General features: G+C 43.8%; 1 protein-coding gene across 2 annotated transcripts in view; it reads right to left on the reverse strand.

Annotated features, from left to right (window-relative positions):
- Positions 1 to 17,286, reverse strand: part of DLG5 (discs large MAGUK scaffold protein 5) — a 192,091-nt gene extending 174,805 nt beyond the window's left edge. The window contains exon 1 of one of the 2 annotated variants that reach the window (XM_037905726.2): positions 16,095 to 17,286. In XM_037905726.2, the coding sequence (XP_037761654.1) occupies positions 16,095 to 16,410 (316 nt within the window). In that variant the 5' untranslated portion in view covers positions 16,411 to 17,286. The remainder of the gene's footprint in view (positions 1 to 16,094) is intronic. The other variant, XM_037905728.2, reaches the window with a different exon arrangement.
- Between the last annotated feature and the right edge of the window lie 4,480 nt (positions 17,287 to 21,766).

Below are 21,766 nucleotides of genomic sequence, written 5' to 3' on the forward strand. Positions count from 1 at the left end.
TCACTACATAAGCACAAGATGAGAATGTGCATCTACTAGAGCTAGCTGGAAAATGGAGTGTTGTCTCCATCCCCTCTCCCCACAAAAATCTGATTACAAATAAATTTTCATTGAAATTCCCCAGCAGGAAAAAAAATTGGCTTTCCAGTTTTCTGATTCAAAGAACATTACTGCTTTTCCAAAAATACTTATAAATGTTTTTCAAGTTAAGTAGTCAAAAGCCCAATTTTCTGATGAAAGTAAATGTCAGAAAATTTTTGACTAGCCCTACTATGTGCTCAAACACCAGAGAAGCATATGCACTCTCAAAACACTGTGCCAAATTGACTACTGTTTTAAAGAGATGTAAATTGCAGTAAATGCATATCAGTAGCCAATAAAGAGAACATAAAAACAGCAATATCTGAGGGTTCTCCACTTATTGTTCTAGATTTGTGAATTATACTAATTTTTCTACTCAAACTAAAACACTGAATAATCTTGAGCGATGACAGCATTTCATTTCATGAGTTATCAAATATGATCTTAAATCACACTGTACTATATTATGAAGGCTAGCTAGGTATTAGACATCATAGATAACATGACAGCTCTTTTTTCAGTGATCCTCAGGTTTCTACTGCTCTGCTACTCCCACGCAGAATGGGGAATTGGCTATTTGTTCCCATGCAACATTTGGCTTTTCTTTTTTAATTCTCTCTCTTGTGTGTACATGTTTAAGTAAACTTCATGGGATATTTTTCAATGATTTGATTAAAGTTGTTTCTACAGTGTATAAAAATAATCCATTCCCCCCCAAAAAAGAAGGAATAAGTAAATTAAAATCTCACTTTCAGTGTAAGGACACATTACTTTGAGTCTCTTACTGCCAAACTTTTTTTTTTTTTTTTAAATATATAAAACCACACATTTAATGAGGTGGATTCAGAGATCCACTACATCAGCTACTTCAAGCCTCAGATGTGAGCTCACATGCCCATGAGAAATCCAAACATATATTCAGTTTAAAAAAAAAAAATGTAAACACTGTAGCCTTGTGTTACAGACTTCCAGGAAAATGAAGAGAATTTAACTCTCCCACGCACTGAATGATACACCCATTCCTATATAACGAATCTCCTTATGAAATAGCATACAATGCGCTCAATATAGCCAGGTAACATTTAAATAATGGTCTTCACAACTCTGCCTTACTGGCATCCTAGTAAAGGATGCCAGTAAGGCAGAGTTATATGAGTTGAAACCAATTGTATGCTATAATCTTATTTTTCAACATCCTTGCTCTTTTCACAATATCTGGGGAGTGTACTTCTGGATCTATGCTAAACTGGCACTGAACACCTGGGAAAAAAAGGGAAGGGGAGAGCCATCTGGCAAGTGGAACATTGCATAAGTCATTTGCACAAAGCTTTCTCACTTAAGTTTACAGGAGGAAAGAGCCACCACAGAAAGATGGATTCATATTTTAAATTTCATCCTAACAATACTCAATACAAAAGAACCGCTGATAAACTTGTTTGCCTAATGATAGTTTCTCAATATGTAATTACTGAGTTTCACATTAAGTACATATCAGTACCTTCAATACCCTGCTATGCTCTAAAGAATACAAAAGGCCAATGAAGCTCCGCAGTTGAACAAAAAACAAAAAAACAAAAGGAGCAAAGCATTTTAAGCCACATGGAGTTAGGGGAAAATCATCTTTAACCTGAAAATGTGACACTGCTTCCTACTATTATCAACCAACATTCTCCCTCTCAGTCAAAACACTGTTGTGTCTGTGTCATTTTAATCTATACCGCAGAACAAAGTACTCCAGACTGCTGTAGAGATCCCAAAAAGTCAAGTGAGGTTCGTGAAACAAAAGAAGAATAAGCTTGGATTGTGAGATAATGCCATACATCTTTAAAACATTGGCCTAGATATTTTCAAGACCAGAAATTTGGAAAATAAACCACAGCACATAACTTGGGGCTCACTCCTATAGTACAAACTCAAGCCAACTTCTCATGGATATTATTGTGATTTTTGCCGAATTAAGGGCTGAAGGAACAGTCCCAGACCCTTAATTTCTGGAATTCTGTTTCTTTGCCCAAAAAAAAAAAAAAAGTGAATACCCAAATCCCCAAAACAGCAATAATTTTGGCCAGACATACTTTATTTTGGGTATCCATCCCCCCTCTGCCACAAACACTCGTCTCAGAAATATGTACGTCTCAGCCAACATCAAGGATGCTTGTGCACAGACAGAGCAACAAAGAAATTGTAGCACAATAGTAAAGGAACAAAAACAGGTAGGGAATGCTATCTTCAGTCATTGCCAAACGTATTTTCTTATTTATACACACACACGCACGCACATTGACACACACACGTATACAACACACACACACACACAAAATCAAGACTATTTCTTTAAAAATAAAAGACCATAGCTCTTAAAAAGAATCAGTAAAGGTAAAAAAGCCTAAAGGTGTTTTCCTTTGTATGTCTCTCTCTCCTCCCAAAGAGAAGAGCAATTCAAAAAACAAATCAAAACAAAAAAAATGAACGAAACACACAAAATTCTTGTCTTGTCTACCCTGTCTACTCTGGTGATTGGAGAACTGGACTGTGACCCAGTCAGCATCAAGCAGTTAATCAATTGAGAGGGAAATTGTTTTTCCTTTTTCATTCAGACAATAAAAAGCTTTGGGTTTGTTTTTGTATTTTAACCACTCCTATCTATATCAAATGCCCTATAAGCAGTTGGAAGAGCTAATCTGTTTGTTAAAAATGAAACGCCCTGTTTCTTCAATTAAGAGTTGAGCAAGCTCCCAAACCACATCATAGTCCTCCCTGAAAATGCCCAGGAGGGAAGACCAGCCTGGACATTCCTGATATTTTAAGGTAAACAAGTGGCTTTACAACAGTAAAAACTTCAGGCCTTCTTTAACTCCCAAAGTAAGCAGCAAGAAAGAAAGAAAAAAAAAAAAGGATATACAACCCAATTTTCCACACTACCACACACAAACCTTTGCACATCACCTCTGTCATAAATATAAAGGGAAGGCTAACCACCTTTAAATCCCTCCTGGCTAGAGGAAAAAACCCTTTCACCTGTAAAGGGTTAAGAAGCTAGGATAACCTCGCTGGCCAATGACCAATGAGGAGACAAGATACTTTCAAAGCTGGAGGGGGGGAGAAACAAAGCTTCTCTCTGTCTGTGTGTTGCTTTTGCCGGGACCAGAGCAGGAATGCAGGTCAGAACTCCTGTAAAGGGCTAATAAGCAATCTAGTTAGATATGCATTAGATTCTGTTTTGTTTAAATGGCTGATAAAATAAGCTGTGCTGGATGGAATGTATTCCAGTTTTTGTGTCTTTTTGTAACTTAAGGTTTTGCCTAGAGGGATTCTCTCTGTTTTGAATCTGATTACCCCGTAAGCTATTTACCGTCCTGATTTTACAGAGGTGATTCTTTTACTTTTTCATTAATTAAAATTCTTCTTTTAAGAACCTGATTGCTTTTTCATTGTTCTTAAGATCCAAGGGTTTGGGTCTGTGTTCACCTATGCAAATTGGTGAGGATTTTTATCAAGCCTTCCCCAGGAAACGGGGTAAAGGGTTTGGGAGGATTTTGGGGGGAAAGACGTTTCCAAGCGGGCTCTTTCCCTGTTATATATTTGTTAGACGCTTGGTGGTGGCAGCAATAAAGTCCAGGGGCAAAAGGTAAAATAGTTTGTACCTTGGGGAAGTTTTAACCTTAGCTGGTAAAAATAAGCTTAGGGGGGTTTTCATGCAGGTCCCCACATTTCTACCCTAGAGTTCAGAGTGGGGAAGGAACCTTAACCTCTAAGAAACAGCATTCCGCTCTGTAGGATCTTAGGGCGTGTCTACACTTACCTCCAGAGTGATCGATCCAGCGGGGATCGATTTAGATAAATCAACCGCTGAGCACTCCCCCGTCGACTCTGGTGGGGTACCAGACTGAGAAGAGTAGACATGGGAGTGTCAGCAGTCCACCTACCGCAGTGAAAACACAGCGGTAAGTAGATCTAAGTACGTCGACTTCAGCTACGTTATTCACGTCGCTGATGTTGCATAACTTAGATCGATTCCCCCCACCCAGTATAGACTAATTAACAGTTAGGCCTGGTCTTTCTCGAAGAGTCACTGAAAAATACAAAGCGATTCAAACAAAAAGGTTAACAGGTCAAAAACAACGTAGAAGAGAGGCTTTTACCTGACTAGGGGAGAAAGAAGGAAAAAATAAAAAAACTAACAAAAGAAAATCTGTGACCATCCCAATAAGCTCCATTTAGAGAAGTCACTGACATATGACCATGCCCCTCTTTCTGTGAGAAGATGCAAGAGGCAAAGGGGACCTGGAATCACAAAAATAAGGCCAAAAGACCAGAACCCCAAGAGAGTGCAAAGGCAGATGGCGCATTCAGGTTTTTCATAACTACTTGTTCTTAAGGACTTTCATTTTTATTTCACCAAGAGGAAAACTGAAAGATTTAGAGAAAATGGGAGAAAGAAAGCTGTACATAGGAAAACAGACACAGGTAAGTGATAGGCAGACATGGAAGGAAAGTTGACTTAAGAGAACAGAAGCAGCAAGGAAATAGTAATTTTCAATTTGGATTGTTAAAGTGTGGTGATCATATATATAGTAAGCAAACATTTGTATATTGTAGCATTTATGCGCAGTGACAACATCTTTACTGACAAAAACAAAACCGTAAGTGGAAAACATAGACATTGAAGGGCTCTGGGATTTTAGTGCATTGATATTTTAATAGAACATAGTTTACCAATGATTCTAGAATTCCAACTAAATTTTTACTACTATTTAGATTGTACACCCTTTTGGGTAGGGCCTGGGTCTCCCGCTGTGTTCAGAAAGTGCCTAGCATATTTTGAGAACTACAGTAGAACTTCACAGTTATGAAGCGACCCACCAACCACACACCTCATTTGGAATGGGAAGTATGCAATCAGGCAGCATCAGAGACAAAAAAAAAAAAAGAAAGAAAAAGAAAAAAAAAAGCAGCAGCAAATACAGTACAGTATTGTGTTAAACGTAAACTACTAAAAAAAAATAAAGGGAAAGTTTTAAAAAATTGACAAATTAAGAAAACTGAGTCTGTGTTTGTTTCATTTAAATTAAGATGGTTAAAAGCAGCAACCTGATCCTGAAAACACTTGTGCACATGAATAAATTGGAACTACTGACATGAGTGAGGTTAAGTACATGCATAAGTGTTTGCAGGATAAGGGGTTAAGTTTTAGATGAGCCAATAAGCCAGGCTGGTGAACAGGAGAGAGTGGACAGGCAGGGGGGGTTAGAGTATCTCATTCATATGGCTATTCAGATTAACAACTCATGGTGGTTCAGTTAAGGTTTTTATATTAAGTCTGTATAAAAAAAATAGACTAATAAATATGGTGAACATTCTCAACTGGCTAACTATGAAAGAGCCAGTTAGAATATGGCTTCAGAAGGCCCATTTGGGGATTTTCTGTTTTTGTCATCTTACCTACAAAAGAAATCTCTTTCTATAAATCTAACAAGTGGGAATTTACAGCAGGTATGTCAAAATTTGCCGGAGTAGGATCCCGGAACCTCTCCCTCTGCTGCCCTGCCAACAGAAATCTGTATTGTCTTTACATTCTCCCCTGCTTTGTTTCCCTAGCTACAGGCCTAGTTACATGCATGGAAAGCCTGCTGAATTAGACCATAATATCTCATTTCAAATTCAGCTCCTTATCAGCTGACTTTTTTTAAAAAAGTCAAGATTTTCTAAAACAATCATAATTATCTAGAGGAAGCCAATTATGCTACACATGAGTGAGTTACAGCAGAAGTCAAGCCTGGGTCCATTTCATTAACTTCTTAAAATACTATATAATTTAAATGTATAGGGTCTGTTCTTGCCCTCACTCATCAACTGGAAATGGAAAGGGCCTTTCAGATGTAATACTTTATCCTTCGCCTACTGTATCTTAAACATTCCTTTACAAGAGACAAAGCCTGCAAGAACTTCCACCCCAATTATTGGCCCCTCCACTCAATAGGCCCCTCTGCAAAAAGCAGCACATCTGTATGGGAGAAGGGTTGCAGGAATAAGAGATGCTGCTGGCTCTGCAGCCTATTGCTAACTTCTTTCCAATTCTGAAAATGTTCCTTTTCTCCCAGCACAGGGTATGACCATGGCCACAATATTGTAAACAATCCCTAGCTTGTGGTAATTCCCATCATGAAGTTGATGCTGAGAAGGGTTAGCAGTAACTAATACCACCCTAGGGTGGGACCAGGGATCAGTGTATACCTGTCATTAGGCTTAGGAACAGTTTAGATACACCAGGCCTTTGCACAAATAGCTCTAGCTTCCAAAAAGCTGTGGTTTTCAGGAGCCAAACTCCCACTTGCAGTTACATGAGAGGGCTTGGGAGGAGGCAGGTGGGAAGGAAGAAAAGTGAGAGGGAGATGAAGAGCACTGTATTACCTCAGATGGAGAAGCTCAATCAGCACAAAACTTGCTGACTACTTCTCCCCTGCGTCAGAAAGATCCAGGCCTATTATCAAGGGCATTTACCAAAACAACCCCCCCCCCCCCCAACCTGCCAGCTGTATTTTGATTTTGAAAAGTGGGTCACAGCTCGTGCTTCCAAATGATTACGATTAGTCATCATGGAAAATCCCAGAGCAGCCTAAAATAATGCTCCATCTTAATTTATTATTGAAGCTTTCATAACTATTTTTAACATGAGTAATCCCCATAGGTTTTATCATCAATACTGCAGAAAATCTGTACAAGGAGAAGATTCATAATAAAGCATGCACAGTAATTATCAAGAGAGCATTTAAAGAAAAGCTTGGCAACAGATTACTATTTTACTTTAGCAGCCAAAATGCGATAGGCACTGTGTGGACATATAGGAAGAGACAAAATCCATGTCCCCTAGCGCTTACAGTATAACAGGTGTAAGAAGGAAGGGGAAAGAGGGATACAACATACAAGCAAACGCTCAGGATTACTGCCACGTCTAGTTAGCTTTTGGGTAAGTTGGGGATTTTTAAGTATGTCATAACAACATCAAGAAGCAAAAATAGAGTGAGGGGAAAGATGAAAATAGGAGCAAGGGAGTAGGAACATTAATGGCTTTAAAGGGAAGAAAGAAACTGGAGGGGAAGGGAGCTTTAGGCTGGATAATAGCTGGAAGAGGTCAGAGCAGACAGCGGAGAGAAAAGAATACTCAGAGTTCAAACTGCAGAACCCAGTCTGCTGACATTCCTTGTATAGCCACTACTCCCAGGGGCTTGTTCTGACCCCATACTGTTCTCCACTAAGTCCAGAAGACCGGGAAAGGGGCTGAAACTATAGTCTGATACCTCTGGAATCAGAGTCACCTGCCAGAGTCTAGGTCGGTCTGCAGGAGGGGCCACTGCAGCCTTTAATAAGTTCACATGAAAACACAATGTAACCCAGAGGAGTGAAGACGTTCTAATATCTACATTACTGACTGAAAACCGAGGAAGGCAATCCTTACTTGCAACACAACCACCACAAATGGTTCCACGGGTGATTCATTTCCCTCACTGATTTGGAGCATTCTTTTTAGAAACAGTGAATTTTCACTATGCATTCTAGGATGGTCACTGCTGGATACGCATCACAGCAAATGCCCAGCTGAAAAGAAGCTTTCAACAATCTTATTAAACTTATTAACTGTATTTTTACTTAGTAGTTCCCTAGCTATTTGTAAACTACTAAGTAGCAAATTTCCTTCTTTGAGCTTGGGAGACCACTTCCAAGCAGCTACAACTTTATATTTCTTTGGGGATACCCCTTTTGGACATACTTCTTGCTTCTCTCAAAATATCTGTGTAATCTGAGCAGGCATTCAGAATTTGAGAACAGCAAGAAACCAGAAGGTTGCTATCAAGCTGGCTGGGAAATACCTGACCAGTCTCACTCACCATCCAAAAGAGCAAAGGCTCTCAGTGCCCACCACAAAGCAGTCTTTTCTGAATGCTGCCTAAGCAACTGTAGGAGTAACTGCATGATTTCTGAGCTACGTAGTTTAAAGAATTCTGCAATAGGGTTTGCAAAGTTTATCTGATACCTACTAACTAGATAGAAAAATACCTGTGCTGCCCCACATATCCCATTCCTTCCATTTCCAGGGAATAAAAACATTATGCACTGTTTATTGTTACACTCAACTGTATTTAATTGCAACATATACTTCCCAAATTTATCTCTTCACTTCTCCACCTCTTTTCATTGTCACAGTGCATGTTTTCATCATCTGATGCTTCTTTCCTTCTCTCTCAGTCCACCCATCTTATCTCTTCCTCCTCCTTCCCCTACAGTATGTCCTCCACCACTTCCTTTGCCTATCCTCCCAAATCTCTCTCTCAGTCACTCCCTCTCAAATCTTCCACCCACATATTTACTTATCCATTCACTGGTTCCTCTGGCTCTCTGCTCCCCACTCTCCTTCTGGATAAAGAACGCTGACTTGGGGGTCTCTTTATCTCCAGCATCCCTTTGGGGAAGGAGTCAATCACTTCAGAGCTACTCTGTTCTCTCATTTACCACTACCCTCTGGAGAAGTGGCTCCCAGCCCCTCTGCTCACTAACTCTATTCACAAAACAGCAAGAGAGCGGAAAGACATTAAAAAAAATTACAGTAATCCACAAAAAGATCACTGGGTGGCTCACGTGAGAAGTTATTTACTCATTTTTTAAACTGACTGCATTAAGTTGACAATGTCCCTCTAAAGCTAAAACAAGAAGTTTCCATTTTACCTCCATTTCTAAATTTTACCTGTTGAATTGGAGGTAACACTTGGTCTCTGCCCAAAGATGGTTAAAAAAATTTAATAATTCAACTTTGAGCAACTAGCTTCAGTTGTTTTTTGAATTAGGTTTACAAAATTATCCCCTATCACCTTAGAGAAACTCACAAATGAGTGAATGGTTGAATTTCACCCCAGTCCTGAAAACACTTAAGTACATCCTGTCATTAAGCACATGTGTAACTTTACTTACACAACTAGTCCCACTGGCTTTCAGTGCTTGCTGGTCTCAAGACTTGTTACGTACAGGCCTCAATCAGTAGTATGAAACACAGTACTGAAAGTGTGTACTAAAAACTTCCATATGTTATTAGCTGCAAAGATAAAGATAGATGCATACACACTTCACCACCTAAAGCAGTTGTTTGGTTACAAGAATTTACCAGTCCAGCTGTTAAAGGAAAAGGAAACTGTGAACGTGGCAAGCTTAACAGCTTTAAAACCAGGTGTACTGGGGCTTTTAAGTTCAGCAAGCTGTTTTAGCTCTGGAATATGGAGATTAGGGCACCTTTTAACTCTACAAGCTCATTAACTCAGCAGCAAAGAACTTACAAGTTGAGCAACCTAAATAAATCCGGACTGTTTCCTTTTCCCCCCCTAGAAAACCATGGAAATGAAGCACAAAAAACTGGCATTTATATATCAAGCACTCCAAAGCCAAGAAGTTTCACAAGGTATCCTTTCTCCCTCAGTGCTAACTTAGCAGCTACATTATTTGTAGTGTTTTTATTTCTGTTTTGCTTGTTAGACTCAAACTTTCATATACTGTTTGCTAACAACATAAAATACATATGGATGTGTAACATACCCAAGAATATTGTTAAATAAACTTTTTGAAGTTTATCTGATTTCACATTAACGTTGCAACATTAATATTGCCCCAATTCACTAAGATACTTAAGCATGCAAGTAGTCTTGCGCTTATTAAGCCATTTAATACACCATTAAAAGGGAGAAATCTATACTATTAAGATATGCAACTACTAAATGATTAAAAGTACCTTGCCAAGTCAGCTACTTAATTAAAACTCATAAGTTCATAGAGGCAGAAAAAATGTGCAAAAATATAGGCAGAACAACTGATAAATAGCTTAAAAGAAAGAATTAGCACTCAAAGTTCAGTTTGGTTTTAAAATGAAAAAAAAAATTGATTTTCAAATGGATATTTTCAAAAAGTTAATGTAAATAATTTGTACAGCAAGGATCCATCTGCCCAGATCTTTTAATTATCCTCTCCAGTCTTGGGAGGTACATTAAAATTTATAATATAATTTAGAAGTATTAATTGAAATATTTATTAGCATATCTTAATACTGTAATTTTCTTCCTTTATTATCTTAAATGAATTTCTAAAGGGAGATACCATAAGAACTATATGGTGCCTGTACTATCACTAAGCAAAATAAAACATGTAGCACTGAGTTGTGTTGATTTTGCTTTGTCAGAATATTATTTCTTGTCAGTTTGCAGTCAGTTTATTAACGCTGTCATGCACAATGCTCTAAAATTAAAACCATGTCCTAATATAACACAATATCACAATACTAAATTTAAAATAATATGCACAGGGGACTTTTAAAAAAAATTAGAATGACCAATCATCATTCACAATGTAAGATGTACATGTGCAACATGTATTCAAATCTTAATAGCTGCTGAGCTAGGAAAAATGCTATAAAGAAAAGCAAGCTCCTCATAAAGCAAACACATCATGATCCATGTTAAAAGTCCTTTAGCAATTACTAGAACTCCCAATCTCTCCCTAAAGCATTCAGAACAGCTGTTTACTGGTCTGCAGCCTATGTCTAAGGGGACCACAAAAGGCCATCGTTACCACAGAATGGTGGTTTTCCATCTGTGGACCTCTGGAGGTCCACAGACCATTCCTAAGATTTCCAAAGGTGTCCACACCTCCATCTGAAATATTTTAGGGTTTCACAAATGAAAAAATGTTGAAAGCCACTGCAATACTCCAATAGATTGGTAATCTCACTGACACCGGGCAAGTGAGACCAGTGCCAGGTTTACAATGGTGCCAGTGGCGCCATGGTACTGGGCCCATGCTCAGAAGTGGCCCCAGCCTGCTCCACTTGCACTGCGCCCCAAGATCCCACCAGCCTGCTGGCTCCCCCCAGCCCACCACTTGCTCCTCTCGGCCTGCCCACAGCCAGGTCAAGGGCTCTTCTCCACCCCCTGGCCCCACCTGCCAGCTCCTCTCTGGCCCTGGCTGGACCCAGTGCACCTCCCGCTCTGGGCAGTCTCTGCTTCCCACCACCTGTGGGGCCCCACCTGTCTCCTCGGAGCTGAGCCGTCTGGGACTGGTGCAGAAGCCTGGACAGTCATGGCCAGCTGGGGTGATGGACAGTGTGGGGGCCTTAGCTGGGCCCCTCCAGGCAAGTGGGTCCTGAGGGAGCCTGGCTGGGGCACACCCTGGCCTGGCAGATCGCGCCACTCCCGAGGGGCCGGAGCGATTCCCCCCCGTCTCAGCCTGAGCTAGCAGTGCAGCCAGGGCTGGTCCCGGGGGCGAAAGACAGTCACCTCCCAGCAGGGCTGGTGAGTGTGGCAAGGAGGCATGGCATGGGGGAGTGGGCTGTGAGGGGGCAGGGAAGATGTATGTGTTGGGGCACCAGGGAGTGGGGGTTCTGTGTGGGGTGCTGGGCTGTTCTGGTGGGGTTGTGGGCAGGGGGGCACTGGGCAGGGGTAGTGCAGTGCAGGGTGCTGTGCATTTGTGAAGGGGGTTTGGCGGGGGGCACTGGGCATAGCAGATCCAGAGGGCTATGGCCATAGGGTGTTGGGGAGGGGCGTTAGTGTAGGGTGGGGGTGGGGGGCAGCTGTGTGGTGTGGCATGGAACTTCCATCCCCAAGGGGAAGGGGCATGCTGGCAGCACAGGGCCAGATGGGCCGCAATGCGTCTGTCAACTCTCTGTTTGTAAACAGTACCCTTGTACTGGGTGGATGGAGCGGGGCCGCCCCTGCCATGCCATGCCCCATTGTCCCTGGCTAGCCCCTTACTCTGGGGACTGACCTCCCCATGCCATGCTCCATTGCCTTCATGGGGGCCCACAAAAGGTTAATCCGGCCCTGAGTGGGACAGATAAGTCTAGAACTTCTATCACTATTGATGTGCCTTACTTGCTTAAGACACTCTCCTCACAAAGAAAGAGAATAGACCCCCCCAAATTTGTAAAAAAGTAAGCAGTCTGCTGCATATTACTTTAACCTCTAACAAGCATTCAAGATATATACTGCAGATAAATCTTGCCTCTGCCAAACAAGCCTATAATTTAATTGAGCTTGTCCTAAATTCCTTCATTAACCAAACTCTAAATAATAACTTCAAAAACTAATTCAGGAAGATGCCTTAGATTAAAATTAAATGAACACTTAGCTTAGGCCCAGTAATTAGTTTTTACCTTACTTTTAAATATGAGCATTTTACAAAATGGATTAATAGAACTGTTTTCACTAATTACTTCTTAAATTTTGTACACTTTTGTTCAGATATAAACCATGCCTCCTTCAGTATTTGCTACCCAAACAGTGCAGCAACTCAAACTACATAAGAACAAGAAAATGAAACTGACTAGTCTACTTTCATTGTCCACAGCAGCAGAATTGCAAAAAGTCAGCTATGTAAATTGCGAAGTGTGAAGCAGATTCATTTCCAACTTAATATAAAATAAGGATCATATTAAAGTTTTAAACATGGGACCAAACATGCCCCATCCAGGTGGCCGCCATTAAAGATTAACTCCTTTTCTGTAATATATTCAGTATGCAAGTGAAAATTTAGGTCCTGATCCTGCAAAAATGTTTCTAAGCGCTTAACTTTATGCATGAGTTAGTCCCACTGACTCCAATAAAACTCTTCAGGCATGCGCAGTCAAGCACACTCCAGGATCAGGACCTTAATCTTTTAACACACACTACAACTGTCTCTGTTAAAGTCACTTTAATAATCTCTTCTGTACTAACTTGTAAAAATGTCAGTTTCAATTAGATGAAAATTTTAATTCAAAAAAGGTATAATCCTTTACTGTCAAAAACTAAAATCTTTTGAAAAGTGTCTGTCAACCTGAAAATCTAATTTTACATACTAGGTGTACCAGGGGTATATTCTTACTAACATTAGCCTCATGAGTTCACGTAGAAAGAAACTAATTAATTTTGCCCATCAATTTCAAATGCCTCCTCCCTTGGGATCTCAGTATTGACACTTCCTATATCTTACTTTCAGTTTATTAAACACAGTATCATCACACAGAGTGGATATATCCACTCCATTTTAAAATTCTGTTTTTAAGTCTAAGGAATTCCAATAGCCCAGTACCATCAGTTCAGTAAATGCAGCTTCCAAACAAGACCATATTGAGCATTAATCATATAAAATATTATGGGTCCTTTTCTGCAAAGCACTGCGTGCCCTCAACTCCCACTGATGTCAGACCACACAATATTATAAGTCCTGAGGTCCATTGTTCCTGTGAACAATGATATACATTCATTAGAGGAGACATAAAATACAGTGATGTTAAAAAAAGAAATCACATTTTCTATGTTTATTATAAACTCTTATGGCTGACGGAATTAAAAATAAAAGTGCGGTGCATACTATAAAGTGTGACTGTGTATATTATAAAAGCACATGCATAAATATTTTCCAGGTGAAACAGGCAGGTTTAAAAGTCTGATTTGAAGACAGTTTGCTTCAATTTTCCTAAGAAAATTATATGGTTTACATGAGCCAGGAAGCACCTCCCACGGATAGTTTCCTCACTGTAAACAGGTAAGTCACCCTGGCAAAATCCACCTCCGATGTAAAAAAAGCTTTTTCCTTATTGTCAAATGTTAACAGCAGCCATTATAAAACAGCTCCAGCACATTACTCTAACAAATGCATATTCTTTAAAGCCAATCTACAATACAGCCTTGAAATTTAGATAAACTGTAGTACTGTTAATTTGGAGGAACAGCTGCATTCATAAGGCCTCAATAGTGCCAACTTCATCTCTTTTTTTCTCCTTTTCTTTTCCTTTTTCTTTCTTTTTTTTTTTTTTTAAATAATCTCTGATATAGTCCTAATTGGCTTTTGTTGGTGGCTTTGATAACAGCCCCCCAACCCGAAGCAAATACTCACCAGCAACCACATACCACACAACAGAACCACTAACCCAGGAACCTATCCTTGCAACAAAGCCCGTTGCCAACTGTGCCCACATATCTATTCAGGGGACACCATCACAGGACCTAATAACATCAGCCACACTACCAGAGGCTCGTTCACCTGCACATCCACCAATGTGATATATGCCATCATGTGCCAGCAATGCCCCTCTGCCATGTACATTGGTCAACCTGGACAGTCTCTATGTAAAAGAATAAATGGACACAAATCAGATATCAAGAATTATAACATTCATAAACGAGTCGGAGAACACTTCAGTCTCTCTGGTCACGTGATTACAGACAAGGAAGTTGCGATATTACAACAAAAAAACTTCAAAACCAGATTCCAGTGAGAGACTGTTGAATTGGAATTCATTTGCAAATTGGATACAATTAACTTAGGCTTGAATAGAGACTGGGAGTGGCTAAGTCATTATGCAAGGTAACCTATTTCCCCTTGTCCCCCTCCCCGACGTTCTTGTTAAACCCTGGATTTGTGCTGGAAATGGCCCACCTTGATTATCATACACATTGTAAGGAGAGTGATCACTTTAGATAAGCTATTACCAGCAGGAGAGTGGGGTGGGGGGAGAGAAAACCTTTTGTAGTGGTAAACACCCATTTTTTCATGCTTTGTGTGTATAAAAAGATCTTCTATACTTTCCACAGTATGCATCCGATGAAGTGAGCTGCAGCTCACGAAAGCTTATGCTCAAATAAATTGGTTAGTCTCTAAGGTGCCACAAGTACTCCTTTTCTTTTTGATAAACTAGGAAGTTTACTCTCAAAATTCTCATCTCCACCTAGCTGAACAATAAAAGTAGTTTTCTCTCTCCTCTCTCCCAACAAATACAAGTTACTATAATATAGACCCAAACTAATCTGTATTCAAATAGGACTAGTTAAAACATTTGCCATTCTCTTCAAACAGGTAAATACAAAAAAATCTCCATGTTTTATTAGGCCAACACAGTTCAGTCAATCTGCACAGAAACAATTTCACAGCTGCAACTAGTCACAAAACTTTAACTGTTTAACAACATTAACTTCAGTGGAGTTTACAAACAACAGACAGTGTACAAAACAACACTATGGAAACAGCTTAGTCTTCACTGATCCCAGGTTTCCAGAGACAGGAATAGTAATAATGAAAGCATGAATGAAACAATTATATAACTGCTTTGGGAAGCTAATGCAAGGTACTGTAAATGCTAATGCTGTTACTGTTACTTGGGAATAAGCAGCAGCACATCTTCCTAAAGATGGGGAAAAAGGTTGGGAGCAAAAAGACAGACCAAAATAAACCCTCAAACCTAAAGCCTGAAGAAAATATAAGCAATAAAAGACTAGGACCCACACACTCAAAGGTATTTAGGCACTTAGCTCCCATTGATCCTAACCACCTTTAAGTATCCAGGTTTAGGTGTTTTCACCGTTTAATTAAGAGTGGTCTCTCCAAAAGTGCTCCTTGCAGACCTCCTTCTTCTCCCATTTCTTAATATTAGCAGTGTGGCCTTGTGGCCAAGAATTGTGCTAGGCTTCAGGAGACTTGGGTTTGATTTCCTGCTCTGCCACTGACCTGCTGGTCAAGTCACTTGATCTCCCTGTCTATTTCCCTATCTGTAAAACGGGAATAAGAACTCCGAGGTCTCCGGATGAAGAGCACCACAGGATTATTACTTATTGACTTAAAGGGGTGGTAGAACTAAGCCAATACTGGGCATCTGCCTAAATCTCATCCTGAATGTTCTTCCTCCTGCCTTAAGAAAGTCAGGATGGTGAAAGACAGAGACTGGTTTCCACCCAAACCATTCGCCTATCCCCAGGCAAAAAAAAACAATTGTCATCTTGGTAGCAACCCCCCCCCCCAGCCCTAAGAGGGCATCCATAAAACGCCCCCACCCCAAAAGGCACCCAGACAGCGAGTCCCTTACCCCCTGGCCCCGAAGAATACACCTGGGCACCGTCCGGCACACAACACAGGCGGGAAGCTCCGCTCCCTCGCCCCGCGGAAGTGCAGCGAGGCAGCAACCGCTCCCCGGTGTCGGTCCCTCTCCCCCACCACGGGACACTCACCGGCAGTCTCCCCGGGCGGCGCCCCCGCCACCCCGTTCAGGTAGAGGATCGAGAGCAGGTGAGGCTGCGTTTTCTCCAGGGCCACCCGCAGGTCTTGGAAATGATCCCGATCCTTGGCCAGCAGCAGCTGGATGAGCAGGTCGGCCTTGCTGGCGACCCCCGTTCCCCCTCCGGCGGCTTCCTGCAGCTCGAGCAGGTCGCGGGGGCTCAAGGTGCCAGCAGCCTCCAGCAGCTCGATCACTTTGTCCACCTCGGTCATAGAGTGGGCCAGGCTCTGGCGGCACTGAGCGAGCAGCTCCTTGTGCTTGGGCTCCATGGCCGCTGCGGGCGAGGCAGGGCAGCCAGCCGCCAAACTTTGCCCTCCCCCCGAGGAGCACCGGGCTGCCCTCCCCCCGCACCGCAGGCGGGCAAAGCCACCCGCGGCTCGGTGCGCCCGGGGAGATGCTGCGGCGGCGCCTCCCCCTTCCTGCCCCAGCGGGCACCCCCCCCCGGCAGCTCCGCGTCTCCCCCGCCTCTGACTGCTCCGGGGGCTGAGCGCCGGACAGAGGCTGCAGGCTCCTCTCCCCCGGGACAGATCCGGGCTCGGGCAGAGGCTGTGGCTCTTCTTCCCCCCGCTACAGCTGACACCCGCAGCGCCGCCCGGCCGCCCAACTTACCGCGGCCGCCTCCCGGCTCTCCGCCGGGCAGACGCCGCCTGGGGCAGGCGCTGGGGATAAAGGCGGCCGCTCCCCTTGCAGTTGCCACCCCCTAGTCCCGAGCCGCGGCTCGAACCACTTCCCCTCCCCCTGGCTACAGGCCGGGGGCCGCGGGGCAAGGAGGGGACTGCCGGGGGCCAGGCGGCTTCAGCGCCGAGCGCCTCCTCGCACCCGCAGCCATGTTGGTTGCGCGGGGCCGCTGGCCGCCCCACGGCAAGGCTGCAGCCATGCCTCTCCCCGCTCCCCCCAGCTCATGCTCCTCGCCGCCCCCGCCGCCGCAGGAGAACGCGCCCCCGGGGCCCGCCCAGCGCCAGGGAGACTGAGGCCGGCCAGGCCAGCGCCCGCTCCTCAGCGGCGGCTGCTCCCTGCTGCGCTCCTCCCAGCCCTATGCTGGGCTCCCCGGCTAAGTTTCCCCCCCTCTGCTCCCCACAGCCTCCTCCGCCATAGCCCGGCGGCAGCGGCTGCGCTCGCCTCCGCTCCGCGGCCTCCACCCGGCTGTCAATCAGGGGCTCCCCGCCAGGCCATGTACGGGCAGAGGAGGCGGGGCTCCGGCGGCAGCTTCTGCCTCTCCCCGGGGCGGGGCACCTAGCGCCGGGGAAAAGGAGGAGTCGTGCTCCTAACTCCTCTCCTTCCCCACCGCCAGGAGCCCAGATGCTGGGGAGCCTGGTACCCCCCTGCTGAGAGAGTTCCCCAGCCTCGGGGACGGGAGACATTGAGCTCTTCCCCCCTTTCCTCCTCTCTGACTGGGGCATCGGTTCCTGAGGAAGGGGAACTAGACACCTCCCCTCTGGCTGGGAGACCAGCTCCTGAGAGACGGGAGACCACCTCACCAGGGAGATTCAAGCCTAAATAAAAAGAAAAGGAGTACTTGTGGCACCTTAGAGACTAACCAATTTATTTGAGCATAAGCTTTCGTGAGCTACAGCTCACTTCATCAGATGCATACTGTTGAAACTGCAGAAGACATTATATACGCAGAGACCATGAAACAATACCTCCTCCCATCCCACTCTCCTGCTGGTAATAGCTTATCTAAAGTGATCACTCTCCTTACAATGTGTATGATAATCAAGTTAGGCCATTTCCAGCACAAATCCAAGTTTTCTCACCCTCCGCCCCCCGCTCCACACAAACTCACTCTCCTGCTGGTAATAGCCCATCCAAAGTGACCACTCTCTAGAGTGGGGTGGGAGGAGGTATTGTTTCATGGTCTCTGTGTATATAATGTCTTCTGCAGTTTCCACAGTATGCATCCGATAAAGTGAGCTGTAGCTCACGAAAGCTTATGCTCAAATAAATTGGTTAGTCTCTAAGGTGCCACAAGTACTCCTTTTCTTTTTGCGAATACAGACTAACACGGCTGTTACTCTGAATCAAGCCTAAGTATTTTCCACTGATTGCATCCGATGAAGTGAGTTGTAGCTCATGAATGCTTATGCTCAGATAAATTTGTTAGTCACTGAAGTGCCACAAGTACTCCTTTTCTTTTTGTGGATACAGACTAACACAGCTGCTACTCTGAAATCTAACACCAGGGAGAGAGGATCTGTTCCACAGACCCACAATGCACCCCTCGCACCCTGGGATCGCCTCTCATGGGGGGAGAGGGGAAAAGCAGTCAGCTGAAGGGAGGGTGGGTTCTCTCTTCATCCCCTTGCCCAGGGATGGAGTAGCAGGCATGGCTTACATAAGCAGGAAGTATCAGGAAGTAGCCGTGTTAGTCTGTATCCACAAAAACAACAAGGAGCCCGGTGGCACCTTAAAGACTAACAGATTTCTTTGGGCATAAGCTTTCGTGGGTAAAAGACCCACTTCTTCAGAAGCAGGGAATTCTGTCTCCCTGCCTGAGAGATTGGGGTGGGAGGGCCCTCATATTTTATTGTTTTTCACCATGCTGGAGCTAAATACAAACATATAAATAATTTTTTTTGTAATGTGTATTAGTTAATATCATCTGGACAGATCCACATGGCCAGCTGGTATATTACAGTATGCCTTGGCCACTCAGAACTTCACAGTGACAGAGCAAACTGCTCCAACAGGCTAAGCTCCCCCTTACAGTAAAGAAGAAACTCCATTAGCAGCTGACCAGTTCTTACTCTACATAGTAGAGAGTCATGGTGCACACATGCCCACCCCTTCATTACAGTATAATTCTTGCTTTTTGTTTGGTCCTTCATCGAGAAGGAATCAGAAAGATTACATTTGGGTGGAGAAAAAGTTCTTCCAATTCATTCCCTCCTCTTCCCCCCTCCTACACCCTACAAAAAAAAAGGATGCAGACAGAAGATGGGGGGCAATACCAAAGTAAAACGATACAGTGAAATAAACTGTCCATATACTTGAGCCAAAGATGAAAGAAAGGATTTGATTTGAAAAAGAAAAAGGAGTGTAGTCCTACATCTTGCAGTGAATACATTTCAAAAACGAATGACAGAGCAAAGCTGATTCAGGCACTCACAGGACAATGTATGAGATTGTGTGGATATGCCACTGCCATCTACTGGAAAGGCTATGTCACACCTGGTCATAGGCATGATTTATTAGCCTATTTGGTGACACTATTAATACTGAGAAGTGCAGGAACTGGAATGTCTATTGTGAAAGAAATACTGTGATTACAGGATTTGTTGTTGCTCCAAGTCAGAATAAAACCAAAGATTGTTGACGTTTCCTTGTAAGATAGCATACTCATCACCCATCACGCCCCCTTCTGTCAGCGTGCAATGGTGCAAGGGGCCCTTGCCTCTGGCACCTCCTGCAGGCCATCTCCCTCCACCATGTCTTCTGTAGCCTGGCCGTCTGGCCAAGTGATATAAAGTTCCCAGGTAAGAAAAGGTCCCAGTGAAACTTCCAAATAACTCTTCCACCCTCTTCGGGCTCTACTGCAGTGTTCTTACTGGCCATCTCTCAGGGGCTCCCCACAGGAGCCTTGTCTGCTCCTGCAGTTGGGCTTGCATTCTCCTTCCTCAGGGGCTGGTAGGGGAACCCAGGTCCACCAGCTGCTCTGAGTTCTATCCCAGGGTCCCTGATTAAGCAGCTAGGTCTGCTTCTTCAGATGTGGTGCTGTTTCCCTAGGCCACTTCCTATCTCTAAGCTCACTTGTACTGCTTACGTGAAGCCTGTGCTTAACACAGCCTCCTTTTGGTTCTCAGGCCTCTGGCTTCCCCCTTCATCTCTGAACTAAGTAGTCTTCCACCCCTCTCAGGCTCCACAAAAGTGCTTTTATTGGCCCTACCTCAAGGCCTTCCCCACAGGACTCTGACCCTGGTCTTTGTGGGTTTTCCAACCGGCAAAAGAGTCCTTCCTTCTCTGCAATTTCTTTTCCTCTAGATTGAATTCTCCACTTTACTATGTAAGTAGTCCTTAAGTAAGATTCCCAGCGGTTGGATTACTGTTCATCATTAAGTTGCCATATCACTAGGGCCAGTGATGAGCTGCCAAAATCTTAACAACCGGTTCCCTCCTCGCCCCACGAGGGGGTCATTGTCCACCCCCGCCCCCCGGGACTCCTGCCCCATCCAATCCCCTGCATTCCTTGACACCTCCCCCAGGACCCGTGCCCCATCCACCCCACTCCCCTGTCCCCTGACTGCCCCAGAACTGGGCAGGAGGGTCTCGTGGCCCACCCCACCCCTAAGAGCCAGAGGGACCTGCCGGGGGGCGAAGTGGGGAGTCCCGGCTGTGCTTACCTGGGGCAGCTCCCAAGAAGCATCCGGCAGGGCCCTCTGGCTCCTAGGGGTGGGGGAGCATAGATGGGGGGGAGCAGGGGGAGCCGCTGCTCCCCCCACTGATCACATCAAAAGTGGCACCTTAGGCGCCGACTCCATGGGTGCTCATGGAACAACCGGTTCTAAAAGGGCTTCTAAATTTAACAACCGGTTCCAGCAAACAGGTGCGAACCAGCTCCAGCTCACCACTGACTAGGGCCCTACCAAATTCAGGGTCCATTTCAGTTAATTTCACGATCACAGGATTTTAAAAATTGTAAATTTTATGATTTCATCTATTTAAATCTGAAATTTCACAGTGTTGTAATTGTAGGGGTCCAGACCCAAAAAGGAGTTGTGGGGGGGGTCGCAAAGTTACTGTACGGGTGGCTGCAGTACTATTCCTTCAGAGCTGTGCAGCAACGGTGCAGCAGTAAGGCTGTCATGGTATGGTATTGCCACCCTTACTTCTGTGCTGCTGCTGGCAGGGTGCTGCCTTCAGAGCTGGACGCCCAGCCACCAGCTGCCATTCTCCAGCTACCATTCTCCAGCTACCCAGCTCTGAAGGCAACGCAGAAGTAAGGGTGACAATATCTCAAATCCCTAAAATAACCTTGCGACCCTCCCCCCTGCTTCCCTTTTGGGTCAGGACCCCCAATTTGAGAAACACTGATCTCCCCCGTGAAATCTGTATAGTATAGGGTAAAAGCACACAAAAGACCAGATTTCATGGTGGGGGACCAGATTTCACAGTCCATGACGCATTTTTCATGGCCACGAATTTGGTAGGGCCCTACATATCGCCATCAGCTGGGGGCTAGCTGGTAAGCTGAGCCTAGCTTCTCTTAAAGGGCCAGGCTTCCTGTGACCTTCCTGCAAACCAAAATTTTCTATAAAAAGTTAATGTTTGGTCAATCAAAACATTCTGTTTTGATACCATTGTTCAATCATTTTATTTTTATTTTATTTTATTAATTTTATATTATAGCTTATCACGTAAAATAATTAAAACAAAAAGTTGTTTCAAACTGAAACTGTAAAGGTCTTGTTCTGACCTCACCGATATATTTTTTTCCAAAATGAAATTTCATTGCATTTATGACATTCCTGGGGAGCATTCAGATGTAGATGAATCTGCATTTTCAAATGGAAAAGCTTTCCATCACAAAATTTTCAACCAGCTCTAATTAATACCTTACATTTACATATTATCTTTCAACCCAATGTTGTTATCAGTAACATCCACACTGCAGGAAAAAAAAAAAAC

The sequence above is a fragment of the Chelonia mydas genome, chromosome 7 (assembly GCF_015237465.2).
Source record: "Chelonia mydas isolate rCheMyd1 chromosome 7, rCheMyd1.pri.v2, whole genome shotgun sequence".
NCBI lineage: Eukaryota > Metazoa > Chordata > Testudines > Cheloniidae > Chelonia > Chelonia mydas.